This window comes from Nematolebias whitei, chromosome 3 (genome assembly GCF_014905685.2).
Source record: "Nematolebias whitei isolate Nwh7 chromosome 3, NemWhi1, whole genome shotgun sequence".
Lineage (NCBI taxonomy): Eukaryota > Metazoa > Chordata > Actinopteri > Cyprinodontiformes > Rivulidae > Nematolebias > Nematolebias whitei.
The window spans coordinates 42,646,104-42,669,909 of NC_056500.1; the positions used below are offsets into that span (position 1 = coordinate 42,646,104).

Genomic DNA, 23,806 nt, shown 5'->3' on the forward strand with positions numbered 1-23,806 from the left:
GTTGTGTTAACATGACAGAAAATGCTTCTATTTGAAGTTGTAACGATATGTCATATTTTACATTTCTTTCTGGTGCTTTATTTGCCAGGATATGTTTTTACTGTATTACTGATTACTGTGTACATGTAGCATTGTTTATAGTAATTTTATAACCATTAAACCATGTGTTTAGAAACAATCACTTTTAGAGTAAATACCTGAGTTAAGGTCTCCCACGTAGCTAGAGATGGTAAATCCCAAACCTCGACTGTTTTTAGTGAACTGGACACTAAACTCGTAGTCATTGTTGAAGTCATTACGCTAAAATGAAGCACAAAAAAAACCCCATTGCTTTCAACAGAAATACTCAATACATTTATTTTCACTTAATGGTTAATTATATTACTTAAAAAGTTATAGTCAACAAACACACACCTTCCCATCCACATTGTCCTGGTTGAGGACCGGAGAGGAGAGGTGATTGTCCCTGGTCATGTCTCTGGCGATGAGTAGTTTCACCCTGCTACCTGCATTTCGCAACACCTGTTCCACACAGTCCTTTGTTAATTAAATAAATAAATACATCTTGTGATACACTAGGATGCATAACATGAATGTGAGCAAGCACCTTTTTTTTATGTTGAAAAGACAAAAGGTTTAAAATAATATCTCACTGCACTGAGACTGATGGCAACTATAGTTGGAAAATGACATTTGGTAGGTAGTCTAAAAAATGTTCTGAAATCTTTAAAGGGCTCCCCAAGAAGCTTGTTAAAGTTTCAAATATGTTCATACAATTGCAACACAGGCAGATACTGTGCTAGCCTTAACAGCAGATTCACACAGTCAGAGAGCTGAAAATTAGCTGTAACTGTGACTTTCAGTTCTGGCTCTTTCACCCTTCTGCATGCGTCACCACAGAAAGTTAACTTGCAAAAAGGATGTGGCATCATTTGCATACAGGATATACTTCCTGATGCAACCTGGGTTCGAACCTGCAACCTCAGGATTACAAGGCTGTGGCACTGATACATTTTGGTATCGCAGCTCCAAGCCACATTGCCGTTTTAATAAAAATCAAATATACAATAACATTTCTTTTCTGTTTTCTAACGTTTAGAAAACTAGCATTAAGGTTTCAAGTTGAAATAAAGACAATCTGAAACAAAAATAAAATGTATTACTTCAGTTTTGAACATCAATAATTAAAACGCTTCTGCACTCATACACTCTTTAACACACTTTCATCTGTTAAACATGTTTATGTTAATTATCGAGGTGTCTAGCAATAAAACATGATTCATGTTGATGGAGTTTGACAGGGAGCTTTTATACTCTGTAGGAAAAGTTAACCTTCTTCTTATCTTCAGCTCCTTTCTGTCATAGTGAACAAACACATAAATAATCTGGCAATTGTTTTACACAACATACCCTGTCTGATGCAACCTAAAAGAAAAGCCTCTCTCTATATAGTACGTGTTTTTCTGTTTTACTTCAACCAGCCTGGTTTTCTTCACTCGTAGTCACATTTTATTAGGTTTGGACCGGAACAAAGTCCCATTTTCCATTAAAATAATTTGTTTATGCTACTAAAAAATGGAAATGATTAAAATGAGCTGGGCTCAAGTAAGATTGTGTTTGATACTTCAGTTTGTGAACCCCAAATTTATGTGATTACATGGTTTGGCAGAAAAACAGACCATCACTTTTTTTTTCTGTTAATCAGTAAGTTATACCTCACCTGTGCCACCTGCTCGCTGCTCATGCCAGCCAAATCTGTATCTCCAATGCGAAGGATCTGATCTCCACCACATAGACGCTTATCCTAGAAAACATATTTTACAGAACAAACACTTATAGATTAACTTATTTTTCAAATGGATTACACAAGCAGCACATTGTCAAATTGTGAGTAGTAGTAACTATGCCAGGACTGTGTGTGTCACTGTAACACACATAAACCACCAAAAACAAGAAACAAGGCATGGAGCATGCTCAAACCGTTTATAAACTGTGTACATGTTCCAAAGGCTGCATTTTGTCTGGCTACATAAAAATCTAAAATTATTTTATAAGTATATTTACAAAACTGTTCCCATGCTGAGCCCCCCAGATTTACCCTTCCAGCTGCGCCCCCAGGCAGGATGGTCTTGACCAAGACTCCAGAGCTACGTCCTCCTACAATGCCAAAACCGAGGCCTTTCCCGTCATTGGTCAGCTCTATTATCTCAATGTGACGCCTCTAAGATATTAGAGGAAGAGGAAATTAAACAGAAGCATAAAAATTAAATCTGCTTTCATGTCTGACAGCCTCACAGTCAAACCTTTGTTTTTTTATCAAAGCTTACTGTACCTCATGTGCAATAGCAGAAAGGTTCCTCCCCATTGACATGGTGCGGTTGATTCGAGGAGGAGTGCAGTACTAAAAAAAATAAAAGCCACATGTAAAATGACAGCTTCAGACGCTCTAATGAAACCCTCATTTGACGATTAGCCAACTGGACATGACTTTAATGGAGTAAAGAAACATCCCAAATTTAAAATGTGACATTTCAAAGGGTAATGTGTTCCCCTTTACAGTTGAAAAAAAAAAAAAAAAAGATTTGATAGGTCTAAAGTGTTAAAAATAAATTACTCTGTGTTAATAAACCCTCTTTTATTGTCAGTATTTTTACATACCTGGGACTCGGTGATAGTAGAGTTGTCTTGGTAGATCTCTGAGAACGACATCTCCTGGGAGGTGAGAGAGGCATTGCTGCCATCTCTCTGAAAGGATCTCCGGTTCTCCACAGCCCATGTGTATGAGTCACTGTGGCAGAGGTTCCCCAGGCCCACAGCTACACCCGGACAGGGGCCACAGTTCATGGACACAGACTTGGAAATGCCCTTCCCCTAGTTAGATTAAAGGAGCGTAGAGAAAAGGTTAAACCCAATATATGAAAGATGGGAAGAGGATAATTAGAGGAATGAGAGCAGATATGGAAAAGGGGACTAAAGGAGAACAAAGAGCAGAAAAAGATTAATCAAGAAGTGGAGACGTTAATTCAAACCTGGATGTATGGAGTCAAAGAAGAATGAAATGAGGGGGAAAGAGTATTGAAGTGAAATGGACAGGATTAGGACAATGAGCAGGAGGACATTGTGAAACAAAAACCTGAGAGAGGGAGAAGAGAGGGTGATAAATATAAAGATACAAAGAAGGCAAAAAAGAAAAACATAAATGAGGACACAAAGTCTGAGATAAAGACGTTTCAGTTTTCTTTTCTCTTGTAAATTTTCAGCGTTTTAAATAGCATATCAGAAGATGTCTGATGTTCAGCTTTCTTCAGTTTGTCAAAGGTTATGGTTTCTTCTTCTTGTTGTTTTTTTGCTCATTTCTCTTGCTTCAACTTTATTTACATTTTCTGCTTGTTCTGTGTTTTTAGCGTATCAATGTTTTATCGTCTGTTATTCTCAGACAGTCACCCAGAGACCCATGCTCCAAAGGATTACTGGCTTAGTTTTGGATTTTCTGTATCAAAAACTGGATCACTTCTAAACTGGATCTGTCACCATGACAACTTATGTCAGAGAACTAACCTGCTCTGAAGCAGGTTACATTATACCCCCATGAACAGACTATTATGCAGTGATACAGCAACTTATAGCAATGGCCCAGACAAGTTAAAGACCTTGTATAACGTTGATCTTGATTTGTGACCTTGACTTTAGATCTAGGGTGTTGAAAAGGTTATGTGACATGCAGTCTACTGGTAGCACAAATTCTTGACAAGTTTAGCTAAATTATCTTTATGAGTTATGGGGGGGACAAGGGAAAGTTTACGGACGGATGGACAAGGCATATTTGAGGGGTGTTTAAAAATGAAAAGTCTAGCACCCTTTGAAGAATGTATGTTGCCCACTACATCTAATGTCAAAGATCAACTTATGTTGAGAAGGGATGGCTTTGTAGGCACAATCTTGTGCCAGATCTTGGAAGAAGTGTTAAGCTTTGGAAGTATGTGTTGAGGATGACTCTCAGCTACTATCACATCAACCTTTAGCGCAGAGGTGTCAAACTCACTAACAAAAGAGGAGCAAAATTAAAACCTCTTTCAAACTAAGTGCCGGTTTCAGAATTTAGATGAACTCAAGTTTGATACCCATCATTTTTTCTTGGTTGCAGGTTCCTCAACAAAAGTTTGATTGGTCTCATTTGACGTTCTCTGTTGTACTTTTGACATCATAATCAAAGATTACTGAAAAAAATAAAGTGATAAAAGTATTTAAAATTTAAAATAACATCTTGGGGGCCAGATAAGATGTCAATGAGGGACACATTTGGCCCCTGGGCCTTGAGTTTGACACATATGTTTTAGATCAATATTGATAAATGTAAAGTTACAGCCATTTTTGTGTTGGCTAAAGTCAATTAGCTGTGGAAAACACCTTTATTTTAATAAATCTAAAATTAAAGCAGTTGTAACGTACCTTCTTTGATCGCTTTCTGAAAGTTTAGTTTAAATCCATCCAGCGGATTATGAGCTATTTTACTGAGACAAACCCACTTGATGCCAGCAGTTACAGCAAAATTAAGCCAAGATGTTGTGCAATGTGTACATTTCAAAAAATGTGTTTCAAATTACGCTCAGCCACTACCACATTAAATTTCAGCTAAGTGTTTTGCAAGAATTTTGTATTTGGTAACATTAACAGTCATCTTGAATTAGGGTAAGTTCAAATGTTATGCATAAATTCAATAAATTCTGTGATTATTTTCTGAGATTTCTATTAAACTATACATATTTCATCTTGATAACTGAGAAATTTTGCTAACAGACAAAGTTAACACCAACAGGTAATGCCGATATTTTAGGCAGTGGTGGGTGATAATGAAAAAATACTATCTGTAAAGTAAAAATGGGAGTTTACTCTTCTGTTTGCCCTTGAGTTACATCAAAATACTTGAACTTTATACAGTATCTTAGATCTTATTACTGTTTTTCTTTATAATTTATACTTTTGTTGAATGTAATTGGAATCCTGTGTACAAAATTTTGTTCCACAACATGTACCACATATAATGAGAATGACAATAAAGAAACCTTGATCTTGACCTTAAGGACCCACTGACACTGGTGTCACCACCACTTTTAAAATTTAAAAAAGCTTTTTATTAAGGTTTAGCATTGACTTTTATCTCATGACGTCATTAAGTGACATCTACTGAACATCCTGATTCAGTCATGTGACTAGTGAGGGACTCTGGGTACTGACGACATAATTTCCGAAGTCTTGGTGCATTTGGGCAATTAATGTGAACACTAAGCTAATTTTAGAAACTTTATTTTCTTTTACCAAAGGTGAGTTTCCACTGTTCCAATGATGCTAATACTTTGATAACATGACATAGCTCACATAATGGACTTGTGTCTATACTGGTCCTGTTAGACCTCAGTGCTGCATTTGATACAGTTGATCACAATATTTTACTACAGAGGCTTGAATATGATATTGGGATTACCGAAACAACTCTAAAATGGTTTAAATCATATCTATCTGATAGATTCCAGTTTGTAAATGTAAATAATAAATCTTCTTCATACACCAAAGTTAGTCATGGAGTTCCTCAGGGCTCAGTGCTTGGGCCAATACTCTTTACTTTATATATGCTTCCATTAGGTAAAGTTATTAAACAGCATGGGATACATTTTCATTGTTATGCTGATGTAGTGAACTTGACCTGATGTCAAAACTTGACCTTAGGACCATATGGGACAGAAACTGTCATTTCATTGATTTGAATCCAGAAATACAGGTTCACCCATCCTGAGACTTTCTTTCTTGAAAATTCAAGTGAAAGAACACTCTCTTTTCTATTATCATTACTGTTTTACAAATGTTTGATAATCAAAGTGTTTTAGTTCAAACATTTTAGATGTTACAGTGAACTAATCAATTTTATTAACTGTAAAACAGTAACAATGATTTTTGAGTTGCTTATGCAAAGTTAGAATTCATGTTAAGGTCTGTTACAGAGTAATTATGCATTTTCTGATTTCTGTCTTTGAATGAGCAGTGTATGTTTTCCAAGGTCAGGAGTCGAAGCAGACAAGTGTTGGAACAACTGTCTTGTTTTTAAATCCTCTCAGACGTAAACAGAGAAGTTGGCACCTGTTTCTCCAAACTCGCCCAAACATTTCTCTCGCCTGTCTGGGAAACATCTTCAATCTGTTCCATAACATTCTTGCTGGTTTCTGACTTTCCATAACACCTTACATCACAAAACACACCCCTGTCTGGTTGATATTGACCAATCAGAAACTCTCAAATGAACCGGAAATAGAGCTCTTTAAAATGTCGGTACTTCCTAGTTCTCCCAGTTCCTGAGATGGTCGCAGTTCTGTGAAGTGGCTGTTCTGTGAGTTGCCGTTGGAGTCGGGCTGGAGAGTTTGCAGCTCCAGTCGTTTGGGAGAACAGAAGTCCAGCCATGATAAGGCTCTTCCGAGTTTGGGATTATAACATCTTCCACCTCTGAGTGGAACTTCTGAAGAACCCCACTCATGTGAAGTCCACCCGTTGAGGTGAACTGTTGTTGACGAAGTCCCGTCACCACTCCGGATATATCTCTGCCATTCTACGGAGACGCTGAAAGGTAGCGTTAACTGGAGCTCCTCTTCCGCTTATTCATCGTCAGAGAGGTAAATGAGCCTAGTCCACTACTGAGCGTACCGAGGAAAGCTGGGTCAGATGGAGGGTGTCGTCCTGTCAACACTTTTCACTCATACACACCACATTCTCCCTCATCCATCTTTCACTCCCACTAAACTTCATCTTTCCATCTTTAAAAATTCTTCTATCAAGTAGAAATCATTGACAGATATTTTTAGAAATGTCTGAAGCAAAGTTCTCAATCACCGCCGTGTGATTTGATGTCTGCTGTTCTGCTGAAAAGTGAAAACAATCGCCGTATTGTTTCTCACTACCTGTAAAGCTGATTAATTATGTTGTTATTTTCATATTTTGCCAAATTAATGTAAATGTTTGATGTTAAACTTTGATTCTGTAAATAAATGACCACATTCATTTTGATGGGTCAAAGATAAATAACGTCTCACGTTACATTTTATTAAATTCAATGCACGTTTATATTCAGTCCAGAAAAATGAAAGAATCCGTTTTAATCAGGTGAATATCTCAGGATATGTTCATCTACACTGATGACACACAATTATATTTGTCCATTAAACCCAATGAATCGAATCAGTTACTTAGACTACAAGCATGTCTTAAAGACATAAAAAACCTGGATGACCCTTAATTTTCTCCTTTTGAACAAAGACAAGACTGAGGTTTTGGTTTTTGGACCTGAGCACCTTAGGAATGAATTTTTCAGTCTTTCTCCCTCCTTAGATGGCATTAATCTGTCCTCCAGCTATACTGTTAAAAATCTTGGTGTTATTTTTGATCAGGACATGTCTTTTATCCCCCACATTAAAAACATTACTAGAACTGCCTTCTTCCACCTGCGTAATATCACTAAAAGTAGAAACATCTTATCTAAAAATGATGCAGAAAAACTGGTCCATGCATTTGTCACGTCTAGACTGGACTATTGCAATGGTTTATTATCTGGGTGTCCAAATACTTGCTTTTATGTATGCAAATGTTTCTGTAAAGTGCCCCGAGATTTGGCACTATATAAATAAACTGAAGTGAATTGAATTGAATATAACCTGGGGCAGCATGGTGGTGCAACTGGTAGAGCTGCTGCCTCTCAGCGAGCAGGTCCCTGGTTCAAACCCAGGTCCAGGGGCCTTTCTGGGTGGAGTTTGCATGTTCTCTCCGTGCATGCGTGGGTTTTCTCCGGGTTCTCCGGTTTCTTCCCACAGACCAAAAACATGCATGTTAGGCTGATTGGTAACTCTAAATTGTCCCTAGGTGTGAGTGAGAGAGTGAATGGTTGTTTATCTCGTTTGTCTCTATGTGGCCCTGTGATGGACTGGAGACCCATCCAGAGTGTACCCTGCCCCTCGCACAGTGATTGCTGGACATGGGCACCGGTGACCCCCGTGACCCAAAATGGAATAAGCGGGTAAAGATAATGGATGGATGGATGAATATAACCTGGTTTGATAGCATTTCTAAAACAATTTGATAAAGAATAGCTTTGTCAGATATCGTTGTGACATATATGTCACATCGGGCAATAAACTCTAAATTGTACAAAAAAAATTCCATGCGACATATTTGACACAATGACTTTTTTTAAGAAGTACTTGTTAAACAAAACCAAGCAATGTTGCATGCATGTTAAGAAGTTGCAAATAAAAAGAAAATTATGTGTTAAAAACAAAAACAACTGTTTAGACAATCTATTTCCAAATGCGGAATAATTTTACTAAGTACGCCCATTGTGATATATATGTCACATCGCAGATCTGTGCCAGTAGATGGAGGTATTAAAAAAAAAAAAACTTCAGAAATGTGTTACATATAATCCATTTGTTATAATTTACAACCCCCATAATTTTCATGAAAGTAGAAATGGGTCTGGTTTGTGTGGCAGTGATATGGGCCTAATGGTTTCATGTATCTATTGGATTTTTTGCCAGCTTTTCTTCCAGCTCCATGATTGTGAATTGTTCTCCATCGTAGCTCCACCTGTTTTACATCGTCCCCATAGCCAGAGTCAGAAATCCAGGCTGGACTTACTGAGCTGTTAACCAGCTTTGTAGGACAACAAAAGTGGGATATTCACTATTAGGGTTAGTGGAGTGAGCCTTTTTTAAATATGCCTCGTATTTGTTGAATCAGCTTAGTAATATAAGCCACTTTACTTCCCACACCTGGATTCAGTTTGTTAATCACCACAACTAATTTTGTGCATAATCACTCCTCTCAGTAAAAACATATAATACAAGATTTTCTTTGTTGTCAGATCTTTTTTGTAATTTCCTGGTAAGATTACCATTTTTCTCACTTTGCTAGCAGAAATGTTTCATTTTTCTGTCTTTTGTTTTGATTATTTTCGTCCACTACCTGCTTCCTGAAACAGAATCTGCTTTTGGGTTCTTTATATGAACACTTGCAATGCAGTTTGTATAAATGTTGAAAATATATGTTCAAATAACTATCAGATGTAATTTGCAATTCATGACGGATTTGATCAGGAGAAACTTGAACGCAGACCAGTGTGAAAGTCCAGTGCCACGTTTCTTGGGATACGAAGATGCCAATTGGCTGCTGGTCCATTCAACTTTGTTAATCTAATAGCGCTTGTGTTTAATGTCTGTGGGTTATCTTATTAGAGCGCACAACATCAGGCAAGCTATGATACTTAACACTAATGAGTAAACTAAATGTCTAAATGGTGTCATAAATGTCCCACACATACCAATGAAAGGGAAAAGGGTGGTGCACCCTCTGGCATTTACAGAACATTTACATTAATTACTTGTAAAATGCTGTCTGAAAATAGTGAAACTCACAGCTATAAAACTCGAACAGACTCAACCATGAACATGCAAATAGTTGTACTTTAAATTTTATGTAATGACTTACAGTGCAGGTTAAGCAAAGTGTCAAAATGTTAAACTTGTAAAATCATTAAAGCCACAATCTCCATATTCCATATTTAGCTGCATGAAGGAGTTGTAGGATGATGAGTTTCAGACAGTCACTTCTACAGACATGTTTCATTTTATAAATGTTGCCACGAGGTTTAGATTTTACGGCCCTTTTCAAGTTATACGACAGATAGTAAAACGTCTTTCCATTAACATCATTCTTATCTGGGCTTTTCATTGAGCTGACACGTGAGCAAAGATTTAAAATGTGTCTTGATGTGTTCTGCTGTTACCTCTTGGGTTTATTGCACCTGTTTCAGGAATAATGTGCTCCCCTGGGAGCTTTAGAAAATGTCCTCTCCTTGGGAAGGTTTTGTGTTTGTCCATTTTTAGACAGCCCTTTTCAAAAGGCAAAAATGCTTACAAGGCCATTTATATATATATATATATATTTGGCTTGGTGTAATTCTGTCAAACTAATGTTCTGTAGTTTGTGTGATTGAGGCATTGTTTATACTGTGTATTTTTAAAATGTTGCCAATTACCAAAATGTGCCCCTCTTTACAGAATATTAAAACTGTCAACATGTCACGTGAATCCCCTCTGTCCAACTTGGTAAATACAAAAACATTAATTCAAGAATACACATCCCTCCAAAGTTCATGCTCAACAAGCCAGGTATAAAATCCAACAATGTTCAGTCAGGTCATCTGGACTGTTTCTTTTTTTGCTGAGACGTTTCGTCCTTCATCCAAAGGACTTCTTAAATCTGAGGAGCCAGCCACCAACAAACTGAGTCCCACTTCAAGCAGCATACTCTCATAGTGGAAAAAAAAACAAAAACAGTTTGCTGGTGATAAGATGGCCTCAAGGGCGCACCCTCTCCCCAGTCAACTCCACTGAGGCAGCCATGCCAAAGTGGTTCAAAACACAAAAGTTCTGAAGAAGTCCTTTGGATGAAGGACGAAACATCTCAGCAAAACAAGAAACTGTCCAGATGACCTGACTGAACCTTGTTGGATTTTTACCTGGCTTGTTGAGCATGAACTTTAGTGTTTTGAACCACTTTGGCATGGCTGCCTCAGAGGAGTTGACAGGGGAGAGGACAGGCCCTGGAGACCGTCTTATCACCAGCAAACTGTTTATTTTCCACTATGGGAGTGTGCTGTTTGTGGTAGAACTCAGTTTGTTGGTGGCTGGCTCTTCAAATTGAAGAAATCATTTGGATGAAGGACAAAATGTCTCAGCAAAGAAAAAAAAGAAACCGCCCAGATGACCTGACTGAATATTGTTGAAAACACTGAGTGTCACATCTTTTTTGAGTGAAGGTATAAAACGGTGTGTGTTCTTTTTGCTTTTTAAATGTTTCCATTTCTAGAAGTTACTCAGATTAGAATCAATAAACATTTGATGGGTACCTTATGCAGGGATCCTGATGACTCCAAAGTTTTTCTTGAAACTCTATATGGACTGCAGAATATTTACACAGCAACAAAATGCAACAATTCTATTTTGCTATGTAAAAGAAGAGCACTGAAAAAAGATATAACAAATCATATAGCCAAATTACATTATGAAAAGAGTTTAATCACTTTGGGCTACTGTGCCAAGTACAACAGAGATTTAATAAGTACTCAACACTTTAATGTGCCCTATACGCAATACTAAATCACTCTGCTTTGTTAAACCGTCAATACAGTCTAATTGTTCACAGACCTACATGTTGCCCATCTATTCTTTGTATTTCATAGACCTGTTTTAATAGTTCTATTATTTATTCTTTGGGTGTATAAAGGCAAATATTGAGAATGCAAAAATTACTAAACAAATTTTCCCAAGGGGACAATAAAGTATTTTGTACTGTATTGTATTGTATTGTATTGTATTGTATTGCATTGTATTGTATTGTATTGTATTGTATTGTATTATATTGTATTGTGTGGTACTTTGACATATTGCCCTGTGAATAACACAACAGGCGTACCTGCAGGATCGCAAAGATTAAGTGGGGACCCTCAGCGGTGTATATAACAAGTTCCAGCAGGTTAGAGAGGGGAACCATGGAGAGATTGGGAAGACACGCACTGTACATGTGATCATAACCTGTGACAGTAACACAGAAAAGGTCTGCCATCCTCCCCCATTCTGTCAAACTCAGAGCTTTAGCGGTAAGACCAGACAAGCTGATTACTCATTTAGTTTGGTTCTGGCATTCAGTATTGTGAGAATTCCTACTCTTTCCTCATCATTCAGTCCGATAAAAACACCCACGCAGTAACACTTGATCCATACCTTTGCCGGGGGCTTCCGCTGGGCTTGCTGCAAGCTGAGTATATGAAGAAACAGGGGGCTCTGGAGAACAGTCTTTAGCAGGGATAGTTTCTCTTGAGTTGGTGCCTCTCCTCTCTCTTTCAATTTGGCTTGAAGTCTCTCCACAGCTTCCAAGGCATACTGAGCATCTGTGGAGAAATGGTACAGCCCTGATTAAAAGAAAATGTACCTTATTTAAGTCTAAGGTCCTACATTTGTGTGACACAAAGCAGAAAACCATCTGTTCCTTGTCCAGCCTATAAATTATGTAGTTAAATGATGAGTAACACATGGCTTAATATCTGGTATAACTGAATATTTTAAATTTAAATGCAGTGATTAAAAATAATGTCACTCTATGAATGAGCTATTAAAATCAGCTATTGCAACCATTTAACATGCTGTATGACCTTAAACATGATTACATAATCTCTGAGAGTTGCTTCAATTTATTGAAGTTAACATGGAACACACTGGTTCTTTGTTTTTTTGGGTTGTTCTGTTGTAAGTAAGCTCTTCTGCTTAGATCTCCCATCCATCCATCCATCCATCCATCCATCCATCCATCCATCCATCCATCCATTTAGTGCCACTTGATCATATTGTAGATGCAGGGTCAAGGAATTTCACCAGTCCTCCCTTTTATAAACTACCTCTTCCAACTCTATATAAAGCTATAAAATAAATGATCTTCAGTGGGTTCTATGTTGGCCCAAACATCTCTTCCCAGTGGGACATGTCTGAAACACCTCCCATGGATGGTGTGCAGATCACTTCAACTGACTCCTTTTGATGCAGATAGGCAGCACATCTACTCTAATTCTTATTCCTAAAGGTGAGTCCAGCAACTCTTGAACTTTATTTAAGCCACTTGCATTCAAAAGCCATAGTCCATGACTGTGATGGTTGAGGTATAAACTGATGGGTAAATTGAGAGCTTTGTCTTTCAGCTCAGCTCTCTTCACCCCAACACACTGGTACAGCATTTACATAACTGCATACATCACATTCTGTCTATCACTACCCTGCACTGCTCTACAATGATTGTGAAGAAGACCTCAAAATGTTTGTACTCCTTCACTTGGGGCAGTGGCACAAACTCAACCTGAAGTTGGCCATCATCCATTATCTACCACAAAGGTCCTGTTGGATATTGAATGGTGGTCCAGTCCCCAGATGCTGAAACTGGCTTCGTGGACATGGAACATCACTGGTGAGGAAAAAGCCCAAGCTTGTGCAGGACAATGAGTGAGAGCAACTAGATATGGTTGAAGTCAACTCTGCCCACAGTATGGACAATGGGACAAATCTCCTGTATTTGGTGTAAAGAGGAGTCCATGAACAACTAAAAAAAACCTTCAATACATGACATCTATATAGACCTCAACTGTCAATTGTATCATGTGTGAGGTACAAATAAGATGCTTTTACCAGACACCAAGCTGGTACTTAGACACCTGACCATCTCTGTGGGATTTCTGAATGGACGGAGACAGTACGAGGGGTTGAAGCCAACCCGCACATCCCATGATGCAACTTTGTGCTGTGTAGCAAGGTAGTTACAGCGTATATTAAAAGGTAAGCCAGTGCGTTGGCTCAATAATGTTAGTAGGTGATTCATATGGTCTGGAGACCAGATGTAAAATCTGTGCCAATGATAATAATAATTGTTATTTTAAAAACCTGATCAAGTATTAAATACTCATATTTAAAAAATGTACTCCAACAGAATACATCAAAAACATGTGGGCAACAGTTGGCAGGGTGGGAACAAAGTGGGTATCAAGTTCAAGTAGGTTTATTGTATTGTCATTTCACCACATGTGGTACATGAGGTGGAATTAAATTGTGTACACAGGGTCTCAGTTTCATCCAACAATAGCAAAAATATAAAGTGTAAAAAGAAACATTAAAAAATGATCTAAGATATAAACTAAGATATACACTAAACACTAATAAGTTTAAACAATACAGCGTAACAACAGCAGCAAATAATGTCCCAGAGGACCAGATTTACTTTTTTAGATTTTTCTACCTGGATTATTGAGGATCATCAGGATATGGCCTAGATTATAGTTTTACAAGCTGTGCAAATAAAAATATGTAGTGATTGGGCCGATATGGTGTACAGGCAGTGCAGCCGACTCGGAACCCAAAAGTCCAGGTTCGATCCCCAGTCATTGCACATCTCGTGGTGTCTCTGAACAGCACACCCTATCCCCAATTGCTCCCCAGGTGCTTTCAATAGCTGCCCACTGCTCCACCTGGTGGTGGATGGGTTAAATGCAGAGAGCCAATTTCGCCATCGTATGGGATCATACCATGATGACAACACATAACACATTAATATTATTATTTTCAACAACAACAAAAAAAACACTTTTGCATAGCTCACTGGTTGCAAATATTCAAAATTTATTGAGACTGCAACAGAAAATTAGCTTTTTTTAATGTAACTTCAGTTGTCAACTCGTGTCCAATAGTTTCTGCCAAGTGACATAATACTTTTAGAAACATAACTTTTTTTGGTTTGATGTTGAACTAATATTTGGTTGTTGTGAAAGCTTTTGGGTAACTCCAATACAAAGTCAAACTTTAATATTTATGTACAACACGTAGACACACACATGAGAAAATAAAGGAGTAAAGAATAAAAAAATAACTTTGCTTTGGGGGATGGTGTAAAGAAAACTGTGGTTGAAAAAAGCCATCAAACCAAGGCTGCTACTGTGATTTTGTCTTTTCATTACATTTTTAATTTTCAGTTTGTGTTGCGGCCGGAGACAAAGCCCAAAGTAAAATCATGAAATTATCTGCTAAGACTACAGAACAAAAGCTGGCTGCTGCATCAGGTCATGTTGTCTTTGCTCATTTAGCAGAGTAGCAGCTAATGAGAACAAGCCCCAGTGGCAGTAATTGTATGTGGCAGAAGGCTAAAACCATGTAAACTCCTCTCCACCAAGTTCTGACGGGAGCGTGAGCCCAGCGCCACCTGCACATGTAACTACTCCCTCCTGTCTGGCAACATGCAGACCTGTCCTGATGGTAAGCCTCTGATAACGGAGGATCCGGGGAGTCCGACTGAGGTTAATGCAACATTTCTGGATTTAAAGTGACCTCTGCATCGGAAGGATTCTGAACAGACTTACCCATGATCTCCATTGGTCCCTGACAGAGTGCCGGCATACAAATCCTCCTTTGTGACTCAGTTTAAGGTCATATTTGGCTGTTTGGCTCCTGCAACACAAAAAAAGAAGAAAAAGTTTAAATAAAATTGTACCATTTTGAACAGTTTGTGTACACTCGTGCAACAATGTAGTTTCAAAACAAGTTTTTCCTTTAGGACACCTTTTAGTTACAAGCAGCACTTTGTTTGCCCCCTCCTCTTTGTGCAGATGAATAATTAGTATACAAGTAATTATTTTACATCTGTTCAGCAGCATGTATCATTTTTTTCTCCTACATCTCTTCTCCTTCAGGGCCTGTCCCCTGTTTGCTTGCAAGCGCCTTGCTTGTCACCTAATGCTCTTTAGCGGGATTTAAATCTCCTCCAAAAGGCTTTATCAGCCACTGATGATAATTAACTGCGACACAGGGCCTTCCGACCATTTTGACTGAGGGTGGGGGGTAGTGGTGGAGTCCGTATAGCTTCAAAGCATGACACAAGTGACATGATTGGATTTGCAAAACGATAGCATGGAAATGATAACGTCTCATCTGAAATCTAATTAGGATCCATTGATGGCCATCAGGCACTGCCTGTATGTCCTGCATGATGGTGCTGCATGAAATTTATGTTTCTTTTTTCTAAAGATAAACAGAAAGGTTATTAATATAAAACTCACAGACATCTTCTAGATCTGTTAATGTGCAACACGTGATGCTGCCCTGTTTCTACAAGCACAACCTGTGTATGTTAGCTCCATTTCCATGACGACCAGATGGACATCAAAAGGTGCAGAGAGCTCTGTCTCACCTCCATCCCAGACGATCAACAGGTCCCTTCAGCTCCACTCGCAGAAACCCCCTCCCTGCCTCCTCCTCCTCCTGCAGCAGGACAAAATCACTTGTACAGAACTGAACAGGTTACCCCCCCCCCCCCCCAACTCCCACTGAGGAGTCCAGTCCCAACAGGTGGAAAAATAAAATCTAAGAAAATAAAAAAAGGCGAGCACTTCTATTACCCGCTGTTGAGCTGGAGCAGCTTGAGAGCGCACCGCGCAGTGCGCATGCCCCCCCGCAATCACCCTCCTCCTCCCCTGTGATCTTCAAGCACAAAGAGCTCATCCCTGTGGGGTGCTGCGGGGAAAAGACACGTCCGGGTCATCTGTGACAAGATGGATGGACGGACAGATACTTTAACTAGTTGTGTGTCATTGTTTTCATACTAATATATTATTAATATACAATAGTAAAATAATTATTATTATTATATTTTATTTTTATTGCAGATATATTGTTATTATTATATTATTATTATTATTAATATATTATTATAAATGCTTTCATATTGTTAATTGATGCTGTCTTCTGTTCTTTGTAAAAGTGAAATGGAAATAAAATAATGTTCTTTCTGAGACATTCAAATAAATCTAAACAACATTAGTTAAGGTACGGCCTACTGATAAACAGATATGAATATTGTGCACGTTAGATTAAGATGTAGTTTGTTTTAGGACATCAAAGCAGATTAATAGACATACATAACTTTTGATTGTTTTCACAATGAAACAGAACAATAACCAGATTTAATGAAATGCCTATTGTTCATTGATGTAATGCATATCCCCCATCACATTTCATGCCATGTGTTTTAAACGATCATATTATGCTAAAGTGAGACGGAGATATATGTCACGGTGGCGCAGCTGGTAGAGCTGCTGGCCCTCAGCAAGAAGGTCACTGGATCAAATCCCAGCTGGGGCTCTTTCTGGGTGGAGTTTGCATGTTCTCTCTGTGCTGCGTGGATTTTCTCCGGGTAATCCGGTTTCTTTCCACAGACAAAAAAACATGCGTGTTAGACTGATTGGTAACTCTAAATTGTCCCTAGGTGTGAGTGAGAGAGTGAATGGTTGTTTGTGTCGTTTGTCTCTAAGTGTCCCTGTGATGGACTGGAGACCTGTCCAGGGTGTACCCCGCCCCTCGCACAGTGATTGTTGGACATGGGCACCAGTGAGCCCCGTGACCCGGAAAGGAAGAAGCAAGTAAAGATGGATGGATGGATGGCTAGATGGATGGATGGATGGATGGATGGATGGATGGATGGATGGATGGATGGCGATATAGGCTGTTCTAACCCTTTAAATGAAAATATGCAGACTTGTCCATATTGTAAGATGCGTTGGGGCTCAGATAATGTATCCAGGATGACTTTCAGTCCTCTTTAGATCATTATTTTATAAATCTGACTGACTTGTAGCCAAGATTCGGTTTTTCAAAGTCACTTAGCTGTGGCAGCCATTTTGAACTGGGTTGACTCCAAAAGTGAATGTTTTAAATGTGAAACTATCTGATCATTACTTTACAATATGTCCATTATGGGATAATTCACTTACAGACAGACAGGGTTGACTCCAACACTTAATATCAAAGTGCACAGCGAATATATTGAGCATGTGTTGGGAATGAGTACCAGCTACTGGCCACACCAAACGGTAGCTTTAGAAAAATACTAGAGACCATTACAAACACATAAACAACAGCAAAAACAATAGTGCTTTGCTTTTGATGGTAAATTTTAATAAAAGCAGAATGATTTACAAATGTTAGCACTGTGCAATTATTTCTTACAGAAAAAAACCTCTAACTTCACATGAGGAAAATGAGGTTTTCACATGTGAAAACATGTTAAACCTACATGTGTAACATGTTCTGCACACTTTGATTTTGGGACACATGCTCATACGTTCATGCGTCATGAGGATTAATGTTAAATTAAGGTGGATTGTTTTTGTAGCTGATTGTTTATTTATTTGTTTATTTATTCATTTTAACTTGGGCTACAAGCTACATTTTCTAAAACAGGGCTTTAAAAGAGAGAGAAAAAGGCTGATGACCTTTTAAGCCTCAGCTTGCATTCAAATTTCATTTTGTCTTCGTCCTACAGTGTGAATTTATTAATAAATTTTCATTTTCAGTCCTAATCGCGATGGTCTTTCACTTGTACGGCATCTCCACCTCACAACAGATTATTTGTTTCTCAAGATTTAGAGGCTTCAGTAATGCATATTTCACTTTAAAAATAAAAGATATCACTATTGTTTAAAAAATTGGGATATGTTTTTATAATTATGTATATTATAAGAATTCTTTTTTCTTTTTTCTGCACCCTTTTCATTCATTTTTCGTTTCTTTTTAACAAATTAGTTGTGTTTATTTTGAATGAATACACGAATAAAAAAATGTAAGCAAAATATGTGACTGGATGCCAGCTTCCTTCCATGTGAGTGTGTTTACCTGAGCTCAAGTGATAGACAATGGTTCAAAAAGAGAGATGTCCAAAGAAGAGCTGCTTTGGATGAACCAGTCAACAACTGTGATGTGTTGGTACATACTGACCTCCATTACAGAACCGAGGTGGAATATACCGTCCGTCCATGTTGCGAGCAAGAGAACTTGAAAAGTAAGTGGTACAGACTTCCATGTTGGTGTGTGGCTTCATAAGAAAGGTCACTGGTGGAAGTCAAATCCAAGATGGCCACCATCACATATGTAAACTGGTCACCTCTGTCTATGCTTTTTTTTTATTGCCTCAACTGTATTGAATTCAAGCAGCTGTTGACGCCAACAGTTTAACACCAAGATAAGTTACATTATTTACTTTGATTATTTCGTTGAGAAACTACAAGTTATCATTGTATTTATTTGTCTTAATTAATGGCCATGGGGTGGGCAGGTGCCCCGCCGTGTACACCCAGAGCAGCGTCCCTGGGTGGACCAACTGGAGGACAGCCTGAGCCCCACCCCCACCTCCACCCCCCACCCACACCTCCACCCCATCGCGCGGGAACAAGGACTCCTGCTCCTCGTGCGTGTTTTCCCTCGGCAGGTGGAGCCCTCCGTTCAAAATTCGGGAGCGAGTTCCAGTTCCGTGTTTTCCACCAGACACCCCCCACCTTCCCACACCCCCTTCATTCTTCACCACCCCCCACCCCACCCACTTGGTTCTCTTCCTGCCTCCCCTCCACGCGCACCCCAGGCAGGAATCATCACCTCCTTCTCTCCCACCAGACCCACGCCACCGACCCTCGGCTCCTTCCACCGCGCTCGCGCTCTGATCAGCCGAGCGTTCACCTCAAATTGGTTGGTCATTTCCCCCCCCCCCCCCCCCCCCCTCGTCCTTCCATCTCTCTCTGTCTCTGACATCCCCTCACACACGCACGCACACACACGCGCGCACCGCTGCGCTCTCTCTGCGCCTCTGGACTCCAGCAGGAGTGAGTGAGAAACATAAAGGCGGCCCAGAGAGGAACACGCAGAGAGGGAGGGAGGGAGGATACAGACAGACGGATAGAGAGAGAGAAGGAGAACCTCCTCCTCCTCCTCCTCCTCCTCCTCCGGCTCTCTCCTCTGGACTGCTTCGGGAGCGCACTCGGACGGACGCTTCCTCCTCCTGATCTGGATCCCGAGCACGCAGCTCGCGCGCTCTCCAGCCTTCTTGCTCCCCATCCCCGCTGTCTCCCAGGAAGACGCGTCGTGTGTTTGTGTTCTAGCAGCGAGAATGAACGGAGCGGCGGCAGCAGCAAGTGAAATGACCGGGGACCTATAGATCCATATGTAACAGAGGGAGGGGATCAAATCTTGCTCTGACTCCTGTCTCCGCTGGATGCGAACATATGCGCCCAAATCACGGCGACTGGTAAGAATCCGCTTGTATCCGCAGATCTTGTTGGTGTTACTGGTTCTGTGGATGTGCGCCTCGCTGATGCTCTGGAAGCGGTGACTTCTGGTCATCAGGGGAATGTGGCCTGCCATGACTTCAACATAAAACGGCCTCGTATGTGATGTAGAATATTGCAATATAAGAAAGGGGCGTCGTTCGGATGATGTGAGGTGTAATAATCAGTGGCACCTCTGGATTATAATCCGTGCAATCACATTGTCCCCATGACAGTCTGGTGCCGGCCTATGAATGCGTTGTTATTATTTGTATTATTATTATTATTCCTCATGTGTCTGCCTCACGCACTGCAGGGCACAATTACAAACCTTTGGCATGATGGATGACAGCCTGCAAGAGTTCTCCTTCCCGGGTTCTGCTCCTTTTTTTTTTAATGCTGTTGTCATTGGAGCATTCAATATATATGGGAATGCAGTCAGCTCATGCACCCACTCAGGGGACGTTGCTGGTTTGTGTCAGCCGCAGTCTGAAAATCCAGCAGCTCTGGGAAGAGAAGATGAATAAAAAATAAATAAAAAAAGCAGCATCCAGCTGCTGGCCACTGCACACACCAGGTCCCGTCAATCATTTGGACTCACAAGTGAAAGCGGTGTGGATTTTATTTACAAAAGCAGAGGCGACCTGGGTGGTAGATGACCTTGATATATAAAAAAAAGAGAAAACCTTGAACAAGACTGAAGGAAACTACGTGTGTCAGCTTGAACACACTCAAGTCCTGACTCTAATCAGTGGTTTGCCGCTAAATAAGTGCAGATATCAAACATTTAAAGCGGCTCCTAGCAGTCATCCTGTTGTCTGCCTGTGTGGCTGTGGAATGGCCTCTGCTCGAATCACTCACCATCGAAACGGCTCACAGCAACAAACTCTTTCCCCTGGATGAATCGGATGACGGTGCGTTGACTTGGTGCTGCAGCTAGACGACAGCTGTCTCTGAGGACGGCGCTGGGCGAGCGGTCGGATCGCTCCGTAACGTGGAGAAAACGTTGCTCGTGTCAGCCGCATCTGGACAAAGAGAAGCTTGGGAATGACGCGTGGATAACTGTGAATAAATTAGTTCTGATCCGAGTATCTTCTCGTGTCGAAGGAAAAATATAGAGGTCGTGGTAATTATCTGCTTGCAGCATCTTTGAGATGTTGTCTCTGGGTCTTCTGTTTCAGGTCCTGCACTTGTTAGTCGCGCTGGATTGTTAAGCTCTCGTGTTTTTTTCAATACAAACACACAGAGGCTTTGAGATGTTTTGGTTTACTCTTCTAATAGGCTCTAAGGGTTTTTGTCAAACTCCATGGTTGTCTAACATCGTGGGACTCACTCGGTAGCATAAAACCGATCTCTTAAAGGCCGTGAAGCGGGATGATGTGCAGCATCGGCAATCAAGCATCCTGCTTACTGTAGATCTGTGTTTCTTCCTATAAATTAGGTCACTGCTTCCTTTCTGTTATATGATGTAGAAGACAGGCGGAGATCTTTCCTGAGGGGGGAGAAAATCTGAGTAGGAATTAGGACGAATGTGCTAATGCGGATTGTTTTGCTTAACTAACGGCCTGGTTGTCTTTTGTTTGGGGCTGCTAATACAATGCAACATTTGGGCTCAGTTCGGAAGACTTCCAAGAATAATATCTAGCCCCATAACGGAAGGAGACTGTAATTAAAACAAGGAATCATATGTTAAACATATTCTGCTAACATCAAAACCTCCAGATAATGAAAATAAACCTTGGCAGACGACATGATTCATCGCAGACAGACGACATCAGAACGGAGCGCACGCTACAATATTAGGACAAGCAGGCACGTAATCAGGTTTGGAACAACTGTAACCGCTTGTTGCTAGAGTCAATTTGCATTGTCAAGGGTTATTAGAGAATTTAATCTCAGCACTTGCTCAACTATTCATGTTTAGTGGGCTCACAGAATCCAGAGTTTCATTTACCAGAACCTATTTTGAATATTTCCAGACAAATCTTATGGCACAACATCAAAGTTGTACTCTTATTGAAAATGAGCCTCTGGTTATTTTTTTTTTCCATCTCTGAATATTTTACCAAGATCCCTTCACATTGAGTCGCAGCTCTTTACGCTTTCTGTGACCTACAAGACCTGTTAGAGTGAGGTTGGAGTGGCTAGTCCTGCTTCAAATTATTACCAAAGTAGGGTTAAACTTTACTTAACTATCCTATGTCCCGGATACACTACCACAACACTCCTCCATATGCTGCCACCTTGGTGATAAAGCACCGCTACGTAATGAAGCGTGGTCAAAACCATCCTGGACCAATTACATAGAGCTCAAATGGAGTCCACTCCATTTTTAATATGCCTCACCAAAACCTTGCAAGGACAATCCATGTCCTGGATGTTCATCACACGATCATCCTTGTAAAGAGAACCTTACCAATAAATGCAATCTTGAATTATTTCTAGGGATGCATGGTATTATCGGCATGGCATCGACATCAGCCGATATAGTGATAAAGTTAAACATTGGACATAGGCCATTGCATCAAAATAATTCACCGATATAAAATGTCCTGTTTATATATATATATATATAGTGTTACATCATTTTCAGCCTCCTTTTTAGCATCTGCATTTGGTAGCAGTCCAAATTGACAAAGCTCATGCAGAATAATGTAGTATTTTAATTCCACAGCAGAGAAAGCTACTGTGTGTAGCTCTAGGGAAAACATATTGGTATCGGTTATCAGCCAAATAAGTTTTAACATATCGGATATCGGCCAAAAATCCAATGTAAATTTGCGTGCATCCCTAATTTTTTCCAAATAAATCTATTCAGGTCATCTTCTGAAAATAATTATTTTAAACATGTAAAATACAGGTGTTCTATAATGTCAAGGTTTGGCTTCTTTTCTGGAATATTTACATTGCAGTTCATTTATCCAGTTTGGGTTTCTTAGTTTCCTGTGTTTCTATGTGCTTCCGGGTTACTCCCCAGTATGTGTCATGTTTGCTGCTCAAACGTTTTGGTGATTTTTTCTAGTCTCCTGTGGTTTTCTGTTTGTTTTATTTATTTTATTTTCATTATTCCCTCGGATCACTAGATCACCCAATCAGTACACATTTTGTTCATATATCGCTCATTCAATAACCACTCTCCCTCAGTATTTACTGGTAATCCACTGGTTTTATCTTGTTTATTGTCATGTCCTTATCTGTTATATCCTGATTTATTTTTCTGTAATATACAGTCTGTTAAAAATTTGACATTCTCAATCTGCCCTGACTTTCGGTCCTCAACGACTACATTACAGACCAAAAATACTAAATATTAATACTTTTTAGTAATATTTAGTTCCATAATTGACTTTTTTTACAGTTTCATCTCATTCGTGAGTGAGATGAGCTAACGTTGAGCACTGACAATTTTTGAAAAATAGTTTTAGCCCCTTTGCTTTGGGAGTTGTTTTTTTTTAAATATATATATATTTGCGTGAAGGTAATGTGGATATTTTGTTAAGTGCAATATTCTAGAAAGCACTGAAAATATTTTTTGGGGAGAATATCTGCTAACAATGCAGCTTACAGGCAGAAGTCGTAGAGATGACCATGAAACGTAGTTTGTCTCCAGGACTGTCCAAAATTGTGCTTTGCATCGATTTTAGACTTATTTTCCGCACAATTACTAAATTAAATGATTGCACATAAATGTGGTATTTCATTTTAGTTTTTTAAATAATCTTTCACTATTTATTTTATTTTGATTGTCTACTGTTGTCATCACTCTGTTAAAATCAGGTCTTTCTTGTAAATGAGCCCCCGAGGCTCAATGGGATTAACCTTTATAAATAAAGGTTGAGTGAATGAAAATTCACCAGTGCTGGAAACCACCAGAAACTCTGCTCCTCTGTTGCTGCCAACGCTCACATTTTTCAATAAGTTGGATCTTCCATTTCGAGTGATTTAGATGCTTGTGATCTCACGGGAGCTGTCTGATGTACATTTATCTTTCTGATCACAACTGTTTTAGAGGTAGTATTATTATTATAATTTCTGCTCAGAAATTCTGTTTCAAATGCCTTCTGTAGAGCAGTGACATGGCATGGAAGATGT

The 23,806-nt window shown here is 39.5% G+C and overlaps 1 protein-coding gene across 1 annotated transcript in view; it reads right to left on the minus strand.

Annotated features, from left to right (window-relative positions):
• Positions 1–15,869, minus strand: part of si:dkey-92j12.5 (multiple PDZ domain protein) — a 74,152-nt gene extending 58,283 nt beyond the window's left edge. Inside the window, exons 1-9 of the mRNA XM_037674348.1 lie at positions 15,814–15,869; positions 14,987–15,074; positions 11,820–11,986; positions 2,659–2,871; positions 2,333–2,401; positions 2,099–2,221; positions 1,721–1,804; positions 415–522; positions 198–300 (exon numbers count right to left, since the gene is read on the minus strand). Coding sequence (XP_037530276.1) covers positions 198–300; positions 415–522; positions 1,721–1,804; positions 2,099–2,221; positions 2,333–2,401; positions 2,659–2,871; positions 11,820–11,986; positions 14,987–15,023 — 904 coding nt within the window. The 5' untranslated portion in view covers positions 15,024–15,074; positions 15,814–15,869. The remainder of the gene's footprint in view (positions 1–197; positions 301–414; positions 523–1,720; positions 1,805–2,098; positions 2,222–2,332; positions 2,402–2,658; positions 2,872–11,819; positions 11,987–14,986; positions 15,075–15,813) is intronic.
• Positions 15,870–23,806: the final 7,937 nt, after the last annotated feature.